Source organism: Bos taurus, chromosome 14 (genome assembly GCF_002263795.3).
Source record: "Bos taurus isolate L1 Dominette 01449 registration number 42190680 breed Hereford chromosome 14, ARS-UCD2.0, whole genome shotgun sequence".
In the NCBI taxonomy this organism is placed as follows: Eukaryota; Metazoa; Chordata; class Mammalia; order Artiodactyla; family Bovidae; genus Bos; species Bos taurus.
Genome location: NC_037341.1, coordinates 1,069,594 through 1,094,184, shown reverse-complemented (window position 1 = coordinate 1,094,184; position 24,591 = coordinate 1,069,594). Strand labels below are relative to the sequence as shown.

Genomic DNA, 24,591 nt, shown 5'->3' with positions numbered 1-24,591 from the left:
TGGGACATGAAGTCCAGGGCCGCGCAGTAGCCTGGGAAATGTAGTTCCCGTCGGCTCCGCCTCCCCTAGGCCGATCACTGCTAGCCCCTAACCCAGACGGTGCCGGCGTTGGGGCGGTGGGAGAGGACGCGAGGCTGCGCATCTCCGAAAGCCCGCAGGCTCTGGACGGAGGAGTAGCAGCAAGGCCAAAGAATATTCTGAAAACGGAGGAGCTGCAGCTGCTCGGTGCTTTCCTAGGGTAAAAACTGCATTTGTGAGAAGCAACTGCAACAGTTACTGTATTCAGGACACTATATAAAAATATACTTTAATAAATACATTAAAAAGACAAACACATTTCACGAGATTATTAATAGCAGGAGATAGCTTGGGGGCCACTGTTGTAGTTCAGGTAATAAGGACTCAGAAGTTTACTGACTGAAGCAACATCAAGTTGGAAGAATTAAGAGGATTCCTGCTTCATTGGCTAGGCAAGCTAAGGGAGGAAGTTAGGTACAAGGCCTGGTGTGATGGTTGGTGTCAACTGGTTATGTGTCAGCTTGGCGAGGCTGTAGCATGCAGTGATTCACACACAAATCTAGATGCTGCCAGTGAAGATACTTCATAGACAGTAGCATCTTAGATCAGGTGACTTGAAGAAAACTAGACTTTCCTTGATAATGTGGGTCTCATTCATTCAGGAGGCTTCCCAGGTGGCATAGTGGTAAAGAATCCACCTGCCAATTTAGGAGGCACAGCTTTGATTCCTGAGTCGGGAAGATCCCCTAGAGTAGGAAATGGCAACCCACTCCAGTATTCTTGCATAGGAAATCTCACGGACAGAGGAGCCTGGTAGGCTACAGTCCAGGGGGTCGCAAAGAGCCGGACACAACTGAGTGAGCACATCCATTCAGTTGAGAAGCCTTAAGAGCAAAATTGAAGTTTCACTGAAGGAGAAGACATTCTACTTCAAGACTGGAGAGTTCCTGCCTAAGAGTTCTAGCCTGCCAGCCTGTCCTACAGACTTCAGACTTGCCAGCCCCACAATCATGTAAGTCAGTCCTTCAAAATACATCTATATCTACCTATCTATATATACATATATGTATTTGTTATATACAGTTTGCGTTTCTGTCTAGGGCACTGTAAGTATGGTGAATAGAGTTTTCATCAATGGAAGTATAGAGCTGGAATAAAAGCAACTGTAAACTAAATCCAGCAGCATAGTAAAAGGATTATACACATGATTAAGTGGGATTTATTTCTGCAATGCAAGGGATGGTTAAATTAAAAAAAAATAATCAAATACACCACATTCATAGAACAAAGAAAAAAATGATCTCAGCTGAGGCAGATAAAGCATTTGATAAAGTCTAACACCCTTTCATGATAAGAACACTCAACAAACCAGGAACAGAAGAGAACTTCCTCAACTTAATCAAGGGCATTTATGAAAAATCCACAGCTAACATCACACTCCTTTAACATCCCCAAAGAAATCATTCCTGAATATTCATTGGAAGGACTGATGCTGAAACTCCAATACTTTGGCCACCTGATGCAAAGAACCAACTCATTGGAAAAGACCCTGATGCTGGGAAAGACTGAAGTCAGGAGGAGAAGGGGACGACAGAGGATGAGATGGTTGGATGGCATGACCAACTCGATGGACATAAGTTTGAGCAAGCTCTGGGAGATGGTGAAGTACAGGGAAGCCTGATGTGCTGCAGTCCATGGGGTCGCAAAGAATTGGACACAACTGAACGACTGAAGAACCACGTCATACTCAATGAATGAAAACTAAAAGCTTTCCCCTTAAAAGGTAAGAAATTAAACAAGAATGTTCACTTTTGCCACTTCTGCTCAAAATTATACTGGAAGTTCTGGCCTGAGTGACTGGGCAAGAAAAAGAAAAACAAGGCACCCAGACTGGCAGCCCCACTGTGACTTCCTACAACGGATCCTGGGAAGTGCTGCAAACAGAAGCGGAGGCACTTTTACAGAAAGAAAGGGATGGACTCAGGATGGGCTGAAACAAGATACGTTCATTACAATCCACCCCTTGACGACTCAATATCCACATCAGTACATTTTCTCAAAAAGCAGTTTCAAAGCTTCCATCCATCCATTCCAACATGTAATTATTACATAGCTCTGAAGCTGGTCCCTCCTCCCCCCCAAAGGAACATCATCAGAGTCTCTTCATTAATGTATCCTGTTTCATCCAGCGTTTCTGAGCCATGTCTTCTTGATCTCTGACAAGACTCCATCATATTTTTTGCATCTAATGAACCTAATTTGAATTTAACTATTGCTATCACACCCTAGGAAGAAAGAGGTAAAGGGAAAAGAAAGAAAATAAGCTTTAAAATTTGACTCTAGGACTTCCCTGGCAGCCCAGTGGTTAAGACTCTGGACTTCCACTACAGGGGGCTCAGGGAACTAAGATCCTACACTCCCCGAGGCACAAATAAAGAAAATATGGTGACACATAAAGGAAATAAATATGGAAAGAGCTGCAGTCTTTGTTAATTAAAGTCTGGGGCAAGCTTATTTTTTTCCTGTTGGTGATCTTCTTTTTCCTGTTTGTGGTCCAGTCATTTCATGAAACTTCATGTTCTGTTTTTTCTTTTGCTCACGATCAGGTCTTTCAGTGTCAAGACCAGGCACTCCTTTAGTTCAGGAAGGTTTTCTTCTGCTACAGCTTTAAATCTAGATGGTCTGGGTGAAACGCTGTGGGTTAACACCCAAATCCCCCTTTTTCATTGTCCGTTTACCAGGTTCCTTTGAGTCAAAATAAAACTTCTGGTTATATTTTTCTCTATTTTATTTTGGCTGCACTGCACATAATGTGGGATCTTAGTTCCCTGACCAGGGATCAAACCCATACCCCCTACAATAGAAGCCTGCAGTCTTAACCACTAGACTGTCATGGAAGTCCCATGTTTTACTTTATGTTTATATAGCTGTACATTTCCTCAAATGATCATGTATTGCTTCTGTAATTAAGGTATTTAATCTGCCTACAGGAAAATGGCTGAGCACGTTTAGTTTCACTAGACATGTGACACTCAGCCTCTAAACAGTGAAAGGAATGCCAAGAGTTCAGTGGATGGTCACAAAGGCACGGCCTTCCCCTGCCCACCCCCTGATGCGTGGGCAGTGCTTGCCAACTAACCTCCCTATAGATATCCTGTGTTTCGTGACCACTGGCCTCTTTTATATCTGTTTTCTCTATTTCCACCATGTGTTTTAAGTTTTTAATGTTATTATTGTATAGGAAACATTCATACTATGCAAACATATTCTCTATGGAAGAACTGGCTGGAAAAAAGAACAGTCCAAGCGACATGCACGCTCTTAATGTTTCATATGGCCTGACTCAAGCAGAGCTGGCATGCAGGAAGGTGAAGCTGAGCCAGCAAACCCACAGGGCCAACAGCAAGGGCTGAGCTGCCCAAAATGGAACACTCACATCCTGCTCAACAAATCAGCATCTGAAAACAACCAGCCAGGACCAAACGATGACCAGAGTTACATGATCTTCTCCTGGTGTTCAGGGCTGCTGTGTGATGGAAGATTGATTATCCAAAAGTTCGGTAGCCCATCTGGATTTCAAAGGCATTTAGAACCCACCTATGATGCAAATAAACCAAAGACCTACATTTTAAATTTCAGAAATAAAATCTGGATGCACCTGAAAATAGTAACTTTCAAAGCATCAATTTGTCCACAGACGTCTCACAGCTACACTGAATCCAGCAGGCTGCCAGGTCGTGGTGGCTGGGGCAGGCAGGCCTGGGCTACCCCTTGTTGTGGTAAGGACCTGAAATGCACACGTCGATCTCCGGTGGAGAAACAATCCAGTCCCTCGTGCTGGTCTCGCTCTGCGCGGTGCCACGTGCTGAGGACATCCTTCTGGGGCCCTCCTTGCAGCAGCAGCCAGCCCTAAGCTCCCCCTGCCAGCGGCTACTTAGCTTACAGAGATCCACGCCGCCTGGCTGCACAGGTGCGATTTCTGATGAGTCCGAAAGCTGGACTTCCAGATGAAGCTCTTCCCGCACTTTGAGCACCGGAACGGCCTCTCTCGGGTGTGGATCCGCTGGTGCTGGGCGAGGAGAGTGCTGTAACTGAAGGGCTTCCCGCACCACTGGCACCCGAAAGGCTTCTCGCCGCTGTGGACGCGCTGGTGGCGGTGCAGCGTGGAGAGACGTGTGAAGGCACGGCCGCACTGCCCGCAGGTGTGCGGCTTCTGGCCAGCGTGTGCGCTGCGGTGCTGTGCCAGGTGCGAGCGCTGGCTGAACGCGCGGCCGCACTCCCCGCACGCGTGCGGCTTCTCGCCGCTGTGCGTGGCCCGGTGTCTCACCAGACGCGAGAGGTATCGGAAGGTCTTGGCGCACGTTTCGCACCTGTGGGCTGCCTGCCCTTTAGCGTTTGTCTCGCGGCTACAGAAAAGCTCGGGTCCCCATTTACCGCCTTTCTGGGCCCCTTCTCCTTTGGAGATGGTCCAAAAGGTTCCATGTGATGGTCTCTCCTGGATAAGGAAGTTCTCCAGGCTCCCTAGCCTGCCCTCCTGCAGAGCGGCTTCTTTGCAGACTGCTTTTGGAGGCTCACCCCTGAAGAAGCTTCCAGATGCTCCTCCTGGAGGCTCTGCAGCTGGAGTCATTTTCACCCTTGCAGTCACATGTTTACACAAAGACCCCTGGGTGGAATCTGAAAGAGAAAGGGCCCACGTGTTACCCTGTTTGAGAAGGTCCACCTGGGCCCCTACTCTGTGCCTGCAAGTATCAACCACCTGCTGGCCCTCTCCACGAGGTGTCTCACGGGTGAGTCCAGGCTCACTGGCTGTGCGCATGTGCCCACCTCCTTCATGGACCTTCCCCTCACATGTCCCAACTTTTTCTTGCCACCTTTTTCTAGTTGAAGTCTGTAGCTGACGCTACAAGCACCGTACACCAAGCCCCCGCCTCCCTGGCATTCCTGCCCTGCTGCAGCAGACAGCTCTGAGAGCTCTGCCTGCCAGCATCCTCTGGGACAGGCATGCCTCTGTCTTAGCCGAGGTCTGCACTTCCAGCCCAGGCTGCAGACAGGTACCGCCCCAGGGGCAGGGACCAAGGATAAGTGTCCCCCTCCCTCGCTCTGATGGACAATCCCAGATGCCTCCTGCAGCCTCTCAGTGGTCATGGTCCTGGAGCTGTGGTGCTCCACACGCTGGCAGTGGCAGCTCTGTACTGACTTCTCTCCTCTCTCTCTTCCTGCTCTCTCTTGCCTGCTTCCAGAAATTACTGCCTGCCAAATACATATCTATACCTGAAACTCTAAGGCTCTACACTCAGGAAACCCAAAGGACTAGAACTGACCCTCAGGAAGGGTTTCTGGGATGATGCCCTAACTGCTCAGACGTCCACAGGCGTCCAGTGCGGGGATGAGGTGTCAGAGTTGGACTGCAGGACACCCAGTGGGTGTGCAGAGAGATGAAGAACTGGGTGGTATGAGGAGCTCCCTATATTTGGTGTCAGAAGTGATGCTGTGAGAACAGACGTTCCTGTTTAAGGGTAGGTGGGCAGACACTTCCAGATCGTGCCAAGGTCACCAGGGGCCACTGCTACCCGTGGCCAGCAGCAGTTCTGGGAGGCGGGATGTCTGGCTTGACAGATGTTAAGTGTTCTGGATCTCAAACTTATGCCAAGGGCATTATTTGGAACCTGAGACCCACAATGCTGAGAACCAGCCCCAATTTTCACAACTTGAGCCAAGAGCCTCCCCCCAGCTCTGGCTGGTTTGGTTGGGTTTTCAGTTCCTTGTAACTGAGGGTTCTGATAACTCATCCCATGGGGCTGTTGGGGGAGAAAGTGAGGCACAATTTGTTAAGCATCTGGCATGGTGCTGGACTCCCAGAAAATTGTCCTCAATCTTCAATGAAGGGGAAGGGCAACAATCACAGTCTTTACCCCTTCACCGCTAACTGGCTGCCTGTTTTCAATTGATGGGCGTCCATGTGCCTGGGTAAGGACACCAAGGGACAAGCCAACGAAAGTGCACTTTGTGACTGTGTGACTGTCCTTCTATCCGGCTGTTCACAACACTGGCTGTGTATGGTGAGTGCAAATACTGAACAACCGGAGGCCTGTGGCTCCCCTCACTCACCCATGCCGGCATTTCCCGAAGTCTCTGCTTCCTGGGCCCCCAGCAGGTCTGAGCCCCAGGGCTCCCTTCCTTGCTCCAGTTGGGAGATGAGATCTGGCTTGGATTCTGGAACTCCTGCCCGAGAGGAGAGAGGAAATGGGTGAAGTGCTAGGGCATGCTTGGCTTCCCACTCCAGAGGCAGTCTGGGACTCGGGGGTTAGCTGGCCCTACCATGCAGGCTCTGAAACATGGAGTCTCCCCAGGAGGTTGAGGTGGGTGGGGAGCAGGGCAGGGATAAGGACTCAACAGAGGCCCGCCTCTGTGAGAGACGAGGACACCTCTAGTCTCCAGGCAGCCCCGGGGACGGGTCCAGAGACCCCACCTGTCACCTGGGAGCAGAATGTCCCACCTCTGGTCCCAGAGTCACAACCAGCCTGGCCCCTCCGAGATCCCACCTTAGCTCTGAGGGGGGCTGGGGGTGGGGAGGAGGGAAGGGCTGCGGCTGAATCACCTCACCCAGAGAGACCAGGTTCCTGTAAGTCTCCAGCATCACGTCTCTATACAGGGTCCTCTGCCCAGCATCCAGACGCGCCCCTTCTTCCTGGGTGAAGTGCACAGCCACGTCCCCAAAAGTCAGGAGGCCCTGAAACAACACTGGTTCTGCCCATGGAGTCAGCACATCAGGATTCAAGGCAGAGGAGGCAGATGGCTCACCAGCAGGCATGTGGGACCCCTGGACTCCATCTCAAGGTACCCTGCTTGCCAGGGAACCCGTAATGACAACCGTCAACCCAACCTATCCATACCCCAACCTGCTCAGTACCGCCTTTCCTGATGAGTGTCCCGCAGCCTCCGGAACGCCCTGGGGAACAACGCGGAGGGGCAAGGGAAGCCCCTGTGAGGCCCCGTCCTGGAGAGGACCTGGGACTCAGGGTCCCAAGTGAAGCGGGCTCCGAGGAAAGATCTTCTGGGAGGCAAGGAGCCCAGGTCCCGGGGGCAGGAGCGCTCACCTGGGGCCAGGCGGCCGGGGGGCTGCCCGCCATGCCGGCTCCCCGTTCCCCCGCGGCGAGGGCAGCAGCGGCGGCAGGGCGGCCTGCAGACAGGAGAGAAGGCTGGGGACGGCGGCGGGCCCGGGGCTCCGGACCCAGCCCCAGCCCTGCAGCGGCTCCAGCTCGCAGGCCGGCCGGGACAGGGGCCTGGCGAGGACGCAGAGGCTCTGCGTTAAGGTGACCACCCGGGCGCGCTGGTCAACCATAATAGAGCAGGGTAGCTGGGTGGGCGTCGCACAGGCAGACGGGAGAAGCCGGCTCAAGCCCTGTCCCGCCCGCCTGCGGCGAGGCTATAGCTCCAGGTCCGCTCCGCACTCCGAAGCTCCCCGAAGCTCCCCGCTCGGCCCCGCCCCGCTTTGTCTCCACAGGCTCCGCCCCCTGCGTCCCTCTGCCCCGCCCCACGCCCCGCCTCCTCGGGCTCCGGCCCTGGGACACCTGCGACGCTTGCTGAACGCAGAGATCACGGGCTGTTGCCACTGAAGTTCTAGTTCCGTGGGTCTGAATGTACTTCGGAGTCAACTTGAGTAAGCTTTCCTGGAGACTCTATGGAGAGCAGACTTTAGCACCCTCCCGTTCCTAGGACGGTCCGCACCTTCTCCACTGCCTGGCCGATGCCGGAGGGCCTGCTAGTCACACGCGCACGTCTGCCTCCCAGGATCTGGGCTTGGCGCTGGCACAACTCTGTCAAGAAAGAAGGGAGGGAGGGAGGAAAAGAAAAGAAAGAAAAAGTAAAAGAAAGAGGCACCTGGTCCGGATACCAGGAAGGTTTGTGGTTGTGACCAGCCGGTGTTGGAAAAGTCCTGCTTCCAGGTACAAGGAGGTTTGGAGCAGCGGACGTGCTGCTCAGGTGAGAGGAGACAGTTGACTGACTATATCCTTCGCAGGCAGTTGGTCCAGCATAAGGAAGCGCAGCTAGTAGTAGCGAGGACGATCGTTACTCTTGATTCTTCTATGGCAATCACGCTGCAGGACGGGATAGATCCCACCCCAGATTTGATTGCAATGTGGACTTACGGTGCCACACACACACCAAGAAGGTAGCAAAACATTTACTACTTACATTAGGAGGCTTTTCTGGGGGCAGCAAGGCAGCCCGCTGAAAATGGCTTGAAAAAGCAGGCAAAGGAGACTGGATTGGGGTTTGATGGTGGTCAAAGGGTAAGCCAGGGTATTCCCACCTGTAGGCAGGGACTTGGAGGGAGCACCCGGGCCTTCTCATCCGCTTGTCCAGATGTGGGGCAAAGGGAAGAGTGAGAGGTTAGGCTTAAAAGCCTCAACACTGAAAGGAATGCAGACTGTCACATCTTCCTGCTGCAGGCTGTGGCTTCAGAGCTCCTCACACACCCCATAGCATTCACAGCGTTTGCACACTTTGCACTATCAAGTGATTCACATTCCTTTCAACCGTGTATATTTATCAATCTAGACATTGGTTGCCTGTACTGGTTTTTTATCATGGCAATTAGATGGACATTGAACCTCGAACTGCAAATATTTTATTTTTATAAGCATATGTAATGACAATTGTATTTTCAAAAAGTTAAATTTCAGCATTTCAGCTTTAAAATTCAAGAGCACCATAGATTGGTTAGAAAACCAGTCTATGGTGAAAATACTGAGAGAAGTGTTGTGTCTCTAAGAGTCCAGGGGCAGGGGGGAGGCATTGGCTATGCAGAGCCTTGAAATTTTTCTGGGGTGATGGTGACACTCCTTATCTATATACAGGGTTGAGTAACACAAGTGTCTGCATATGTCAAAGTCAAAATTCATACAAGGGTACATGTAAGACATGTATTTCACTGTCTAAGTTTTACCTAAAATATGTCTCCTGTAAACATTTTAAAGTCTAGTTGGTGATTTGCATGCTGAATTAGGAATGGACTGTACTAATATCTGTAACTTACTTTGAAATGCACCAAAAAATAAGATGAATGAGTAGACAGAATAGATACGCAGCTGAATAAATACATGATAAAGAAAGATAGCAAAACAGTAATTTGTTGTTGTTGTTCAGTCACTAAATCACATCTAACTCTTGACCCCATAGACTGCAGCACGCCAGGCTTTTCTGTCCTTCACTGTCTCCTGGAGTTTGCTCGAACTCATGTCCACTGAGTCGTTGATGCCATCCAACCACCTCATCCTCTGTCTCCCCCTTCTCCTCCTGCCTTCAATCTTTCCCAGCATCAGGGTGTTTTCCAATGACTCAACTCTTATCATCAGGTGGCCAACATATTGGAGCTTCAGCTTCAACATCAGTTCTTCCAATGAATATTCAGGGAATAAACACATGATAAAGAAATATAGCAAAACAGTAATAGTAGAAACTAAATACTGTGTATATGAAGGCTCGATGTACAATTTTTTTTCAAATGTATTTTTAAAAATAGTCATGATATTGGCATTTTTCATTTATCAAGTTTTATTTTACAACTTTATACTCATTAACTATAACTAATGTTTTGGTTTTTTAACTTCAGCTTTTTATTTTGAAATAATTTAAATTCACAGGAAGTTGCAAAATACTACAGAGAGGTCCCATGTTCTCTTCACTCAGTGTTTCCCAAAAAAACATCTTATGTTATCAAAACCAGGAAATGGATGATGGTATTAATTCATGTACAGACCTTACCTGATTTCATCAGTCTTGCATGCACTCTTTATTTTGGGAGTTAGTTCGGTCACTCAGTCATGTCCCACTCTTTGCAACCCCATGGACTGCAGCACAGCAGGCCTCCCTGTCCATCACCAACTCCCGGAGTTCACTCAAACTCATGTCCATTGAGTTGGTGATACCATCCAACCATCTCATCCTTTGTCATCCCCTTCTCCTCCCGCCTTCAATCTTTCCCAGCATCAGGGTCTTTTCAAATGAATCAGTTCTTCTCACCAGGTGGCCAAAGAATTGCAGTTTCAGCTTCAGCATCAGTCCTTCCAATGAATATTCAGGACTGATTTCCTTTAGGATGGACTGGTTGGATCTCCTTACTGTCCAAGGGACTCTCAAGAATCTTCTCCAACACCACAGTTCAAAAGCATCAATTCTTTGGCGCTCAGCTTTCTTTATAGTCCAATTCTCATATCCATACATGACCACTTGAAAAACCATAGCCTTGACTAGACAAACAATTTTTGGCAAAGTAATGTCTCTGCTTTTTAATATGCTGTTTAGGTTGGTCATAACTTTTCTTCCAAGGAGTAAGCATCTTTTAATTTCATGGCTGCAGTCACCATCTGCAGTGATTTTGGAGCCTCCCAAAATAAACTCTATCACTGTTTCCACTATTTCCCCGTCTATTTGCCATGAATTGATGGGACCAGATGCCATGATCTTAGTTTTCTGAATGTTGAACTTTAAGCCAACTTTTTCACTCTCCTCTTTCACTTTGATCAAGAGACTCTAGTTCTTTTTCGGTTTCTGCCATAAGGATGGTGTCATTCGTGTATCTGAGGTTATTGATATTTCTCCCCGTAATCTTGGGAGTAGGGGTATATTTTTTGAAATTCTGTAACACCTGCGGAGTCTTGTAACCACCACCACAATCAGGACACAGCATTGCTCCATGGTGACAAAGAAATGCCTGTGTGCTACTTCTGTATAGTCACATCACCCTAGGACTGTAGCTCCTGGAGATCACCCTGGGTCTCTATCACTATGGTGTCATCACATTTTAAGATCGGCTTTACCATTCAGGATAATGCCCTGTAATTTCCCCATGTGGCACTAGAATTGAGTTCATTTTGGTTGCAGACTTTTCTCCCCCCATGAGGCTGGACCTGGGTTTGTTTGTTCATTCAACTGTTGAAGGACATTTGGCAGTTGTGAATAAAGCTGCTATAAATATTTATATGCAGACCTTACTGTGAACATACTTTTTTTTTTTTTTGTAGGATAGATACTCAGTAATGCAACTGCTGGGTCATGTGACAAGTTTATGTTTAACTTTGCAAGAAACTACCTAATTCTTTTCCAGAGTTCTTTTTTATATTCCCACCAGCACGGCAGGAGTGATGCACTCCTTTACCCGAATTTAGTGCTGTCACTATTTTTATTTAATTTTAGCCATTCTGAGAGATGCATTCTGATAGATATCCCATTATGAATTTAATTTGCATTTTCCCTTATCACTAAAGATGTTGAATATCTTTTCATGTGCTTTTTTTTGTTATCTGTATATTGTTTTTTGTTGATGTTTGTTTAAATCTTTTATCCATGTTCTAATTAAAATTTTCATTTTCTTACGGTTTAGTGAATTCCTCATATATTCCAGATACAAATTCTTTGTCAGATATGTGATTTGCAGATATTTCCTCCCAGTCTGCAGCTTGTCATTTCATCCCTTTAACAGAATTTTTTGAAGACCACAAGATCTGTGGGTTGCAGGGCAAATTGAGCAGTGGAGGCACTCAGGTATGAAAACAGGTAAAGTAACTAATGGGTCAAATCTTTCTTGCTTTTCTTCCTGTTCCAATCTATAACTCCAGGAATACTCAGGAACCAGTGCAGTACTTGCAATAGTAGCTGAGGAACATTTTGTAGTATTGATTCATACTTCTCTTGAATTTGTATGTATGTAAGTCTAGATGAAACATTCATTTGACTTAAGGAAATGACTGGGAAAAAAAAACAACCTTACCATTTTAGGCATTGATTTTAAAAATTACCAAGGGCAAGTAGATACTACTGGCACTGACATGATTAGAGAAGTTAAAGTTGTGTAGGAGCCAGAATTTTGGCCAAAAATTTAGAAGCATTTTTTGTGTTTTGTATCACATTACTCGGAGACCTGACCTCAATTGTGATCACAAAGACATTCTCTGGAACAATTAAAAGATCATATGCAAGACTTTCTGGATCTACCCAAAGATGAAACATCTTGGGAAAACTTATCACATTTGACCTTGTAGCTGCCCTTGGACTTGTGATGGGGATGCTAAGCACTTTAAAGAAAGTAGATTAGGTTAGATTCTAGAAGAATCAGAAAGTGAAAGTGAAGTCGCTCAGTCATGTCCAACTCTTTGTAACCCCATGTAATGTAGCCTACCAGGATCCTCAGTCCATGGGATTTTCCAGGCAAGAATACTGGAGTGGGTTGCCATTTGCTTCCCCAGGGGATCTTCCTGACACAGGGATCAAACCCAGGTCTCCCACATTGTAGGCAGACGCTTTACCGTCTGAGCTTCCAGGAAGAATCAGAAGAGTTTAGCAAAACAGAGCATGATTCTCAAATAGAGAGCAAATCTTGGTCCTAAGGAGAAAATGAAATCTGTCTGAACTTTGCACCACTAACAGGTGTTTGAGAGGGACTGTTGTTCATTAATATTGACAAAAGTTTAACAAAAACAATTCCAAGGTTAACTGTTTTACATTTTTTTAACAATTGATGAGCCAACACGGATATATTATTAAGAACTGAAATCTCCATCGAGTTGCTTTTGCACTTTGGCTAAAAGTCCACTGGATATATTGGTGTGGATCTGTGCCTGGTTCTTTATTCTGCTCCAGAGACCTAGGTATCTGTTCCCTCACCAATGCCACACTGTCATGATTACAGAAGCAGTATTATAGATCTTAATATTAGGTGGTAGTCCTCCCATTTTATTCTTCAAGAATGCTTTAAGCTATTCTAGGGCATAGCCTGTACATATACACTTTAGAATAAGCTTATCTATGTCTACTAAAAATCTTTCTGGAATTTTGATAGGAATTGCATTAGACCTTTAGATTAACTTATGGAAAATTAACATTTCTACTATGTTGAGTCTTCCAATCCATGAACATATTTATTTAACTCTTCTTTGATCTCTTTCACCAGCATCTTTTAATTTGCAGCATACACATCTTGTCCATGTTTTGTTAAGAGACAATCCTCTCAGGCCTCCATAAAAGAACCCCCTCCCTCCTCCAAGAAGCTTTCCCTGTTGTGCAGAGGGGTGTGTGTAGAGGGAGCGGTGTGTTGGGGTGGGGGGGTGGGGGGACTGGTCAGCAGCAGTTCCTCAGGGCCCAGTGCCCCTCTTTGGCACGGCTTATTGTTGTAATGACTCCCTTGCTTGCTCCTGGCATCTTACTCCGCTTGTGAACGCTGCTGTTCCCAAACTCCAGTTGATGGTTAATTGGATGCCTGCTGTTCCACCCGGGAGGTGGGGTGGGATAGATGGCATTTCCCACGACTGTCCCCAGAGGCCACCCTTGCGCCCACAGGACCAACAGCATAGCCGGGGCAGGAACGTGGCCCTAGAGGCGATCGGCCTGGCCACTCACTAGCTGTGTGACCTCAAGTGACCTGGCTTCTCCAGCTTTAGTCCCTGGGCTGTAAAAGGACTAAGTCAGAGGACACTTCTCGTGGCTGAAGAGGGAAGGGAAGACGCGGGAAGTCTCGGGAATCGCTGCCCGCTGCGGGAAGCAGAAAGCCCTCGGCGGCCGCGCCACGCCAGACCTCGACTCTCGGAGGAGCGGCGCTCTGACCAAGCCCGAGGGTGGAGGGCGGGCGCACGCTCTGGGGCCCCGCGGCGATGGGCGCAGGGAGCTCCGCCTGCCGACATTTTTAACGTCGGGATTTACAGCTAACTGGAAGCCAATTAACTCTTGGGGGATAGGCGGCGCTCAGGGCTGCGGGGACGCGGGAGGTGAAGTCTCGCCAGGCCCTCGACTTGGGTCCCTGCCAGCTGCACCCGGCCGGAAGTGCGCACCACAGAGAGGCAGGCCGGCCCCGGAGCGCCTAGAGCGGCACCGGAAGCTCTCCGGGCGGGCCCTCGGGCCGATTTCCGGCCGCGGCGTGCGGGCTCCTGTGCAGGCTTTGTCGGCCGGTCTGCGGGGCGGACGCCTGGCAGTCCGCGTGCGGGTTGCCGGCGTCGTCTCGCCGTTGGGCGCCGGGTGAGTGGCGCGTTCCAGGACCCGGGCGGGGCGGCAGGGTCCTCTGGTCGGGTGGACGGGAGGGCTCAGCGCGGCCGGCCCCGCACGGGGGTCCCGGAGCCTCGGGTTCGGTGAGCCCGGCTCCCAGCAGCCGTCACGGCCGCCCCCGCCGGACTGCAGTCCGGCCCGGGGACGCAGCTTCTCTCCCCAGGGAACGTCGTGCGGGTAAATTCCACTCTCTTGGTTCCTTTCCCTGGCTCCAGGGGCCACACACCCCAGGCGTAGAGCCCCCAGCTTAGGCGTCTGTGTCGTGGCTCTGGGGTGGCCTGGGGGTAGGTGAGGGGCACGGTGCGGGTAGTGCCGCTCTTTTGTTGCAAGCCAGCCGGCCTCTGCCTGGAGCCCGAGGGAGCTCTACAGATGATGCTGGGAGAGTGACCGGCGCCTCGAGCCTGCCTGTGCTGGAGGAGGTGCAGAGCCGGCACCGCTGCCCTGGCCGGGTAGAGGTGAAGAAGAGAATCCCCTCCAGATGATGGGCGGCGCCGTTCTTTTCTCGAGTCGTATCAGTCCTGGAGGCCGTGTCTGCTGGTGCCTTGGACGTCTTACCTCTCATGCAGTGGCTGCATCGTAGTCATGTGAGCCTCCGGGCCTGAGTAGCATGCCTCTCTGTGTTCCCAGGAGTGTTAGCTGGAGGCCCGTTTGAATTCGGGCAGTTTGTCTGTAGAGCTCATGCTCTTAATCAGGCCGCAGTGCCCTCTCTGGAGCACGTCTTTCCCCTGAGCTCCAGTCCCAGGGAATGACAGGACTTGGTCCTGTCCACGGAGGTGGGACTTTCGTTAGATGTAACAATAACGGTATCTTAATAATGGCAATAGCTACAGCATCACTCATGTGGAAGATACCAGAGAAATGGGGCGGGGCGGGGCGAGGTTGCTATGTCTTTTCACAAGCCTGACTTCCTAGCTCCAGTGTCTCCTGGAGAGATGGGGATGGATTTTTCCTGCAAAGGCCTTAGGGATGGTAAGGCTTGCAAGGCGGAGCTGAAAAAGCCCAGACCGCGTTCACAAGCTGGTAATGGAAGAGGTGCTCAGAGAAGCAGCTGACCCAGAACAGGGCAGGGCCTTAAAGCAGTTCAGGGAGCTGTCAGGCACGTCCAGTGCTGCCTTGGGTTGTGGAATATGACCGGTGAAAGGACACTGAACTGCTCAGGAAAGGAGAAGACCATTGCCATCTGGGCAGAGCCCTGGGAGCAAAACTCAGATGGATGTGGGGTGGTGGGGGAATGAGACCGCAGCTAGCAGCTGGCTCAGCTGTAAACCAGTCACCTCCCCGAACCTCATGGATGATAGTGTGGCGAACACAGGAAATAAGAAAAGCACGTGCCGGGCACTCGGTCCCCGCCGTGGCTGTGGTCGCACGAGTGCAGGTTGGTGACATTGGTGGCCTTGGGGCCGCGCAGGGGTGCAGATTTTCCTGCAGCTCCAGTCCGTGTCTTCCTTGGGTGCCCTTTTACTATCCTTTTCCTGCTGCTCCCAAGGGTGGAGCTCTGCACACCTGCCTGCTTCCTTTGTTTAGACTGTAAGCGGCAGACAGCCACGCTGGTAACTTGCAAGCCCAAGGCTTATAACACCCCTTTACTAGTGCGCATGTGCAAACAGCTTCCCGCCCCTGCAGTGGGCACTGCCCACTCTGGCGGCTCATAGGCTTCACTCCCAGCTCTGAGGCTCGCCCCATCTCAACATCAACAATGTTGTGTTATATTTTGTCCAGCAAGTTCTAACAGAAGGGAGGGCTATGTTAGCCCCAGACATTATGGAACCAGCAGTCTGATATATTTTTACTTCGTTTGCTTATTTCATTCAGGTTTCTTTAAATGAAAAAGTATCAGTTTAACTTTATTTGAATTCATAGGGGAAAAAAGGCGTTAAGGAGAAACTGAAAGATTGCTGATATTCAGATAAATGTTTCTTCAAAGCAAGGTATATTTAATTTTAAAAACTTCCTGAAAAGTTAAAGTTATGAAAATCACGAAAAGGCACACATTTTAAAGCTATATTCTTATAAATAGACGCAAGCCTGTTTTCAGGTGGTATAACAGTCCTTTTAAACAACAACAAAAAATCAGGAAATATCACCTCCAAAACAAAAAACTGAATATACTCCCTTTTTTTGGATTAAAAAAAATAAGATTTAAAATATAAGCTTACTTTTAGAATACCAATCCCACCCAGCTGCTCTAAGCAAAATACCCTGTAACAGCAACATCACACCTGGGGAGGGAAAAACATCTTTGAGAATGGACTCTGGAGGCAGACAGGCCTGACTCTAAACCTAAGCTCTGCCACTGACTGGCTTAGCAATCTTGGGTAATTGACTTTCTCAGCCTCTGTAAAATAGAGTAAATAATCAAGGTCATGGCTGCCTCACAAGGTTTGGAGCTGTGCCTGGGACTTTGTAGGCCAGTTCAGCAGTGCCTGGTTGGGGTTGAGGGTCGCTCATCCATAGCACCCCTCCTGTCCTCCCACATCTGCACCAGTGAGGCCCATGAAGAGCGGAAATCCAGCTCGCTACTTGTGCAAGCCTTGGTTGGAGTGATGCTGGACCTCTAGGCCAAGTGCCGGTGAGGCTGTGTCCTGCCTGCCCACAGGAGGCGCTGGATCGCCTCAGCCTCTCCACAGCACTGCACTTCTGGCCCAGAGCAGCAGGACCTGTGCCCCAGTGGAAGAGGCTGCGTGCTATGTGCCTAGTTATTCTCCCAGACCTTTCATTCGGCTAACTCCTTCCCCCAGTCTGGGGAAGGGAGGTGGGCTGAGTACTTCAGGGAATGTCGTTCTTCATGACACCAGGGGCACCTCCGGCATCTGAAGCGTAGTGGGGCCTCGGAGCGCCAGGTCCCCGTGTGAATGAACTTGAAGGATACGGGGATGTGTTAGAAGTCAGGGGAGGGTGTACAGATGGACAGGTATATGTGACCCCTGTTTGTACCTACAGATGGCGTGCGTGGAAATAAATGTGTCATTTTTGTTTAAGCAGAAGCCTGGATGAATGTATAAACTGAACAGCTTGCAGTGGTCTCTGGAATTGTTGGGGATTATCCTTGTTTTTGTTTACCACTTGAAGGTTCTTACAGTGTGGGTCTTATGTCTGTAATTGCTCAGAATGGACAGTATAAAAGTGAAGTAAAATAGGATATAAGACTGAGGAGTGTGGTCCTCATTTCATAATACATTGGTGCAGGAAAAAACACTAAAGGAAAACATCAATGTGTAATCTGAGTACTGGGATTAAGAATAATTTTATTTTTAGTCAAAGTTTTTCTCAACTAGCATAGTTTACCCTTATGCCTTGAAAAAATAACTAAAATAATTTCTGTAAGCAGGGGAAAGATTTAAATCAAGTTAGTGGGCCTTTAACTCAGAAGAACAGTGTCAGTGAATGTCACTGGGCAGTGGTCAGAAATGCTGTGTCACAGGGCGCCCAAGAGGGCCACTGCTCCAGGAAGCTGGGTTGCAAACCTCACATGGAGAGAAACGCTTCGAGTAGACGTGCAGCTTCTCACTCTTACTATCAGCTGTTGGTTCAGTGTCTTCATCATCACAGGGAGTGTTGCATCTGAATAGTCAGGTTGTCTAACAGCATTATTTAAGCGTGGGTTCCTCTTGCTGTAACGGAGATTCAAAACTAGTGTTCCCAACAGGAAACTTGGTTTCTGGTATCCCATCTCAGAGGCATGGGGAGGGTCCTGGCCCCCAGGAGCCTGCAGTGTGGCCTCATACATGTCCCGCGGGCTGGGTGAGAGGGTGGCGTGCTGGAATCAGTCACAGGTCACCCCCGACATCAGGGGACTTCAGGAAATGTGGTGGTTCACTGCTGGCTCTGTGTCCACTGAAATTTCTGGAGGGATTTCTGGCACTCAAAGCAGGGACACTGGGCAGCCTCATGTCTGCCGTAGCTGACCAGCTGGCCCTCTGACCCCCAAGCTAGGCTGTGCTCAGTTGCTGCCTCCAGATGGAGCCAGGATCCCTGGCCTGTGGCCTTCTGTCGGCACCAGTGCGTGTCCACACGGCCACAGTCTAAACTTGACAGGTTCCGGCCTCCCCAGATGCTGCCTCCTCCCCCAGCAAGAGCAGATGACCACGTGAATGTGTCCATTCAGGAAGGGGAGGAGCCTTGAACGCAGGCAGTCACTGGTCCACAGCATCAGCAGTTCCCGGGAGTCTCCAAGGGTGGCCTGAGCTGTAGCCACTGAAACGAAGGAGTCCCAGGGCTCAGCGGGAATGAGGACCTCTGTCGGCCAGAAGACAAGCACAGGACCGTGCCCAGCCCTGAGCTGCCAGCCCCTTGAGGTGGAGGGCAGAATCGTGGAAAGGACACGGCGTTCTGTTCACGCGGTGAAGGCTGCCTGAGCTGAGGTCCATGCAACACAGGCGGCCTCCCTGGCGTGGTGCTCAGCGTCAGCAGACATCTGGGGGAGGGGGGGTCTTGACGATGCTCAAATTAGTGTGGAAGGTTCTACAACCTTAGAAATATGCTAAGAAGCACTGAATTGTGTGCTTTAAAATGGTGGATTTTATGATGTGTGAATTCTAGCTCTATAAAAAGTGGGTGCCTATTGAATAAACAGCAGACACAAAACAACCATATGATTCCATTGAAGTGAAATTGAAAACTGCAGAATTATAATGAGACCGTTCCCCTTAGAGGGGGGCCTCCGGGTGATGGGAATGGTATGGTTAGAAAAGCGAGCAGAGGAGTCCAGGGAGACTGTGCACTAGATGCGAGCTGTTGGCTCGAGAAGGAAAGCAGCCTGTTGGGAGGAACCTGGGGAGCCCTCCTGCCCCCAGCAGCTCCCCACCACCTAGCTCTGTCCTCAGGGGCACATCCTTGCCCTTGGGGATTTGGGGGCATCTCTGTGGGGCTGCATAGCAGTTGGACTGCTTCCAGTGGTGCAGATTTGGGGAGAGAAGTGGTCCTGTGGGGTCATCTTGGGCAGAGCTCCCAGGAACTGGGGTCAGCTGAGGAGGGAGCACTTGGGGAAGCACCTGTGAGCAAGGTGGGATGGGGTAGCAGGGAGCTGGACGACCCTTCAGAGTTGCCCCCCATGGAGACCAGGGCACTCTGGGCTCTGTCATGGACCAGGCCCCTGCTGGGGTGTGGCAGGCAGGGTTCTGCGCTCCTCCTGACACGAGGGAGGACTCTTTCGGTCATTTGACAAAAGGTGGGGCTCATCAGGAACCCTTGGAAAGCAGGGTTTGTGCAGCTGGTTGCAGAAGAGAAGGAGAGGGCATCTGAGCTGCTCCTACCTGGAAGGTGCCCATGCTCCCAAGGGGCCGTTCCATGACCACAGGGAACCACGGTCTGCCAACAACCTGAGTGAGGTGGAGACAAAGTTTTCCCAAGCTTCTAGAGCTTTCCTGAGCCTGGCTGACACTGTGTGCAACCCTTTGCAGGGGCTCACTCGGGCCAGGATGGTCTCCAACCTGCTGCCCTGTGAGATGGCAGATGGGTTGTAGCAGTGGAAAGCTGGCAGTAGAGAGGGCATCCCCTCGGCAAATTCCTGCTGAAGGAGAAATTTTCTGCTGGGGCAAGAATTCCAGAGCTGAAGGCACGTCCCAGAAATGGTGCGAGGTTCCCTAAGCACAGGCTTTTTTCCATGGCAGACACACCTGAGCAGCATGGCCCCCCTGTACTCGCAATCACCATCTTCTTCCTAAAGACCATCCGTGACTCGAATTTCCCACCATGGCCAGCTTTGTCCGGGTCTGAACTCTGCGGAAGTAGGATCAGAAAGTAGGATCAGGAAGTAGGAAGTAGCTCGGTATCACCCCGGGAGGTCCACCTGTGCTCTGGTGCAGGGTTGCCCTCCTTGCTGGAGGACACCTCAGTTGGCCCTCTCTTCTGCTGATGGACGTTCTGGTAACTGCATGGTGCTGTGGTGACCATTCCCACCCCAGACTCTGCTGCTGGGTGGGCGCAGGGTGCACAGGTGGACGCGTTTACCTCGGATTCCATGGAGGACATTTAACCCAGTACAGAGGGTGGGTGAGGTGTGGGCGCCAACACTGGTAGTGTGGTAAATGTGGGAGAAAGTGGGTGTCCTCATCTCATTGCTTCTGTTTTCTCATTGGAAGAAGCCACAAGGCCATCATCCCTGGGGTGGGGAGTGCTGTTGGACTCTTGAGAAGCCAGGAGATGGTCTCACGGGGGAGTTAGCCAGGTGTGGGAGCTGCTGGCAGCCCCCAGGGCCCGTCGGGCAGGTGGTTACCAACGTGAGAGCTCTGGCAGCAGGAACAGAGACACCCATCAGGAAGCAGGCTGAGCTTTGCCCCGAGGGCACACGTGGTGGAGGAAGGAGAGGGCAGGGGAGCGGGGTTAACAGGCCAGAGCTCGTGTGAGTCTCACCCATCCAGCGTCTCAGCTGGGCAGAACGCGGCTGAGTGGGGGTTGGAGCAGTCTTTCTGTGTTTCTTAGGAAACATGTCTTGACTTTGAGTGGAGTCCAGACCCATCTCTGCCCATCAGCTCATCTGTCCCCTGAAACTGGTGTTGGGTGGTGGAGCCCCCTACACCAGTGGAGAGGCCAGCGGGCTGAGCCAAGCCCTGTGCTGAGTGGGGCTGTGGGCAGGGGGCACGTCTCTCTGCTGCTCCAGGTGCACAATTCACCCCATCTGCTCCAGCAGATTCCCATCTCGTAATGAAGGGGAAAGATGATCTTACTCTTATTTATTTCAGATGCTGACTGGTGACCAGAAGGGGACTCGGAGCCTGGGTTTCTGGGCGTGGGAATCTGCAGAAGGCAGTGTCTGAAGCCCTCCCAGTGATGGAGCTCACTGCCCCCACGTCTGGGAGGGGCCCTGACCCCAGACTCGGGAGGCTTTTAGGAAACCTGGATGCACAGAGCCTGCGGAGCTGCACCTCACAGGAAGGGGGTTTCCAGCAGGTGACGGTCACCCACTGGAAGATCCAAACGGCAGAGGCAGCACAGGCGGGGAGTAAGTCTGAGGGGAGCCCTCTCCTGAGCCCAGACCTCCTCCTGCTTCAGAGAGAGTTGATCGAGGGGGAGGCCCCCCAGCACGAGGCCTGTGGCAGCTTCCCGTTCAACCCGGGCCTGGCCAGACATCAAGCTTCTCATGCTGGGGAGAAAGCTCACAGGTGTGACGAGTGCGGGAAAGGCTTCAGCCAGAGCTCCCACCTGGTGGAGCATCAGCATGCTCATGGTGGGGAGAGGCTGTACGTGTGTAACGCGTGTGGCAAGGACTTCGTTCTCTACACGGATCTCCTGGAGCATCAGAAAGTACACACGGGAGAAAGGCCCTTCAAGTGCGCTCAGTGTGGGAAGGCATTCTGTCACAGCTCAGACCTGATCCGCCACCAGCGGGTCCACACCCGAGAGAGGCCCTTTGAGTGCAAGGAGTGCGGGAAGGGCTTCAGCCAGAGCTCATTGCTTATCCGGCACCAGAGGATCCACACAGGGGAGCGGCCGTACGAGTGCAACGAGTGCGGCAAGGCCTTCATCCGGAGCTCCAGCCTCATCCGGCACTTCCAGGTCCACACGGAGGTGAGGCAGTACGAGTGCCAGGACTGTGGCAAGGCCTTCCGCCACCGCTCAGACCTCATCGAGCACCAGAGGATCCACACTGGGGAGCGGCCCTTCGAGTGCAACGAGTGCGGCAAGGCCTTCATCCGGAGCTCGAAGCTCATCCAGCACCAGCGCATTCACACCGGGGAGCGGCCATACGTCTGCAACGAGTGTGGGAAGCGCTTCAGCCAGACGTCCAACTTCACGCAGCACCAGAGGATCCACACCGGGGAGAAGCTCTATGAGTGCAACGAGTGTGGGAAGGCCTTCTTCCTGAGTTCCTACCTTATTCGACACCAGAAGATCCACACCGGGGAGAGGGTGTACGAGTGCAAGGAGTGTGGGAAAGCCTTTCTCCAGAAAGCACACCTCACCGAGCACCAGAAGATCCACTCTGGGGACAGGCCCTTCGAGTGCAAGGACTGCGGGAAAGCCTTTATTCAGAGCTCCAAGCTCCTCTTGCACCAGATTATTCACACTGGAGAGAAACCCTACGTGTGCAGTTATTGTGGGAAAGGCTTCATTCAGAGGTCAAACTTCCTTCAGCACCAGAAGATCCACACTGAAGAGAAACTCTACGAGTGTAGTCAGTATGGGAAAGAGTTCACCCCACCCCCAGACTTTAAAAGCAGTCAAGAGGCTCCCCAGGAGGGCCTTCCCTTGAGTCAGACAGCCGTTCACTTCGGGGAGACGTGTGGAGGCCTGGGGGGGCACACAGACTTCTAATTATCCTCTGGCTCACTTAGTGATGCTGGAAACAGTGGCAGGGGCCCTGACTCATGAGGCTTTGGAGGAGTCAGCATTTTCTAGGGTCATGGATGGGCAGGGCTGCCACCTCTCACTTGGTCGCAGTGGGGCCTGCTGTCCTCCGTTGGGAGAACATGCTTGCAGAAGAGCCACACAATTGGACAGCTGACATGGAGCTGGACCAGTTATGGGAGAGCTGTGGGTGTGGGAGGGAGGAGCTTGGCCTCAGGAGGCGAAGATTCTATTCCACTGCACAATAACAATTCACCCTTCAGTTAAATCCCTTTTAAAGCAGAGTTATGTATCTAATTGTATAACTTTAAAAGAGTGTTCCTCAGCCATTTTTGATCTGTCAGAAAGGCAAGCTAGAGAAAGATACTTTCTTACCTAAAACCACAACTTGGTTCTCTGTGGTCCTTAGGAAAAATTCCGAACTCCCCGCCCTGCATCCAAAGGCTTTCTGGAGGTTCATCTGCCCCCAGTTCACTCCAGGTCACAGAGGTAGCACCAACTGCTAGACATGCCCCCTCATCTGGGCGCTCCTGCCTCCCAGCCAAGGACCAAGTGCTCCCTCTCATCTGGCTCATGACCCGTCATGAGTCAAGACCCATCCCAAGCTGCGTGTTGGGCTCAGCCTGCTACCCCTCTGCTGCTTCTGATCCTCGGTAGCCATTTGCCTCTTATTACTGTGCTTGCTCTGATTGTTGTCTGTGCTGTCTCGTTGTTAAGGACTGTGAGTGTATCTCACTGATTTGTGTGTCCCTGGAATCTGGAGGAGGGCAATAAAAAGCACAGCCAAGTGTGCACTTGGCACTTCTCTTGCTTTGTCCTCTCTACACTGTTATTTAAAACATTAAAAAAAAATTTTTTTTTTTTGGTCATTGCTTTTTTGTTTTGTGACAGTGTAGTCTGCTGGTCTACTGGAAATACCTCCTCTTGGCCTTGCTGACGTCTCTGTTCATAATGCCTTCGACACTTGCAGGCAGTAGCCAGAGTGAGACTGGCCTCTTGTATGTTTTGCCTCCAGAGTTTGTCTGTGAATGACTGTCCGCTCACTTGGGGGGCTGCAGGGGGGCGGGGGGGCGCTCATCTTCACCTAGTATTCTGTGTATCTCTAATTCACTCAGAGGGCACACAGTCCTGATACACTTCATGACTTTCTTCTGTCCTAATAATTCCATGATTGAGCCCAACTTCTTCCCCCTCTCCCTGTTCTCCAGCTCACTTCGTCACTGATGTGAAAATGTATTGATCAAAGGACCAGTGCTAAATCCTTGGAAACCAGGGTGAATAAGACACCATCTGTCCTGAAGTGATCCATAGTCTGATGGGGCAGGCAAAAAGGTCATGGCAGGCTGAGTTCAGTGTTGGAGTTGAGGTATGTTTCCAATTGTGCAGGGGTGTAGGTCAGGAGGCAGCTAGTTTTGTGTGGAGATGTAAGGCGGCTTCAAGGAGGAGGTGACAGTGAACTGGACAAGTAGACACTTGTCACCTAGAGAAGAGGGTGGTCTGGGAGGGACTCTGGAGAAACAGGAGGCCTGGAGGATCCCTCTCTGATCTACAGCAGGTGAGTTATATCACACAGTGGATAACTGTCTAGCAGAACTGTTAGTTGTTGCATCTGAATTTCTTTTATCTGAACATGAACCGGTTTTGAAATGCTGTCAGAATGTACTGCCCATGAGGGCATATCTTGAGTTCCTGAATTCCAGCAACTCTAGAAGTCTTGAGTGAGTAGCATATAGTACTCCATTGTTGGAAAACTCACCCGTAACAGATGTTTCAAATGGTATAGAAACATATTACCAGACCATTTAAACCAACTTTGGTTGAGGTCTAGTTGCCATATAGTAACACACCCATTTTAAGTGTACAGAATTTTGGCAAATCCATATACATGTGTAACCATCATCACAAGAAAAACAACACTTCTGTCACCCAAAAAATGTTCCATTTTGCCCTTTCCCAGGTCCCACTCCAGGCCCAAGTAAACACTTTGTTAGTATGTATTCATTCTGCCTGTTGCAGGACTTCACATAAATGGATTCATATGGCATGTAATCCTGTGTGTCTGACTTCTTCCACTTTGCCATGTTTTAAAGACTAAACCAAGTAGCTCTGTATTTCCAGAGCTGTTCGTCAGTAGTGTTCCATTGTATGGGTGAAGGTGAACATCATTTATTATTCATCTGTTGGTAGAAATTTGGGTTTCCAGTTTTGGCTGTTATGAATAAAACAGTTATCAGCATTTGTGTAAAAGTA

The 24,591-nt window shown here is 50.5% G+C and overlaps 2 protein-coding genes and 1 non-coding gene across 4 annotated transcripts; 2 read left to right on the top strand and 1 right to left on the bottom strand.

The window, feature by feature from the left end:
* Positions 1 to 281: 281 nt before the first annotated feature.
* Positions 282 to 7,482, bottom strand: ZNF707 (zinc finger protein 707). 2 transcript variants are annotated; one of them, XM_005215278.4, is made up of 4 exons: positions 7,116 to 7,482; positions 6,622 to 6,748; positions 6,127 to 6,240; positions 282 to 4,692 (listed from the first exon to the last, which is right to left on the bottom strand). In XM_005215278.4, the coding sequence occupies exons 1-4, from the start codon at positions 7,146 to 7,148 to the stop codon at positions 3,953 to 3,955; spliced, it is 1,014 nt and encodes a 337-aa protein (XP_005215335.1). In that variant the 5' UTR covers positions 7,149 to 7,482; the 3' UTR covers positions 282 to 3,952. The 2 variants fall into 2 exon arrangements, with proteins under 2 accessions (XP_005215335.1, XP_015329873.1); XM_015474387.2 differs by lacking the exon at positions 7,116 to 7,482 and having other exon boundaries at positions 6,622 to 7,109.
* Positions 7,483 to 13,901: 6,419 nt separating this feature from the next.
* Positions 13,902 to 24,591, top strand: ZNF623 (zinc finger protein 623). The gene is made up of 2 exons (XM_005215274.5): positions 13,902 to 14,028; positions 20,736 to 24,591. The coding sequence occupies exon 2, from the start codon at positions 20,824 to 20,826 to the stop codon at positions 22,306 to 22,308; it is 1,485 nt and encodes a 494-aa protein (XP_005215331.2). The 5' UTR covers positions 13,902 to 14,028; positions 20,736 to 20,823; the 3' UTR covers positions 22,309 to 24,591.
* MIR193A-2 (microRNA mir-193a-2) lies at positions 16,419 to 16,471 on the top strand. The gene has a single exon (NR_036344.1). It is a non-coding gene; the product is annotated as a microRNA mir-193a-2 (primary transcript).

Bases quoted from the DNA above. Each gene is read 5' to 3' on its own strand.
- ZNF707 (XM_015474387.2), bottom strand. From the start codon at position 6,829: ATGCCTGCTGGTGAGCCATCTGCCTCCTCTGCCTTGAATCCTGATGTG. The intron at 6,241-6,621 runs GTGAGGTGATTC...CCTCTCGGGCAG, and splicing joins CAGGAACCTGGTCTCTCTGG to GAGTTCCAGAATCCAAGCCA. The intron at 4,693-6,126 runs GTGAGTGAGGGG...TTTCTCTTTCAG, and splicing joins TTCGGGAAATGCCGGCATGG to ATTCCACCCAGGGGTCTTTG.
- ZNF623 (XM_005215274.5), top strand. From the start codon at position 20,824: ATGGAGCTCACTGCCCCCACGTCTGGGAGGGGCCCTGACCCCAGACTC.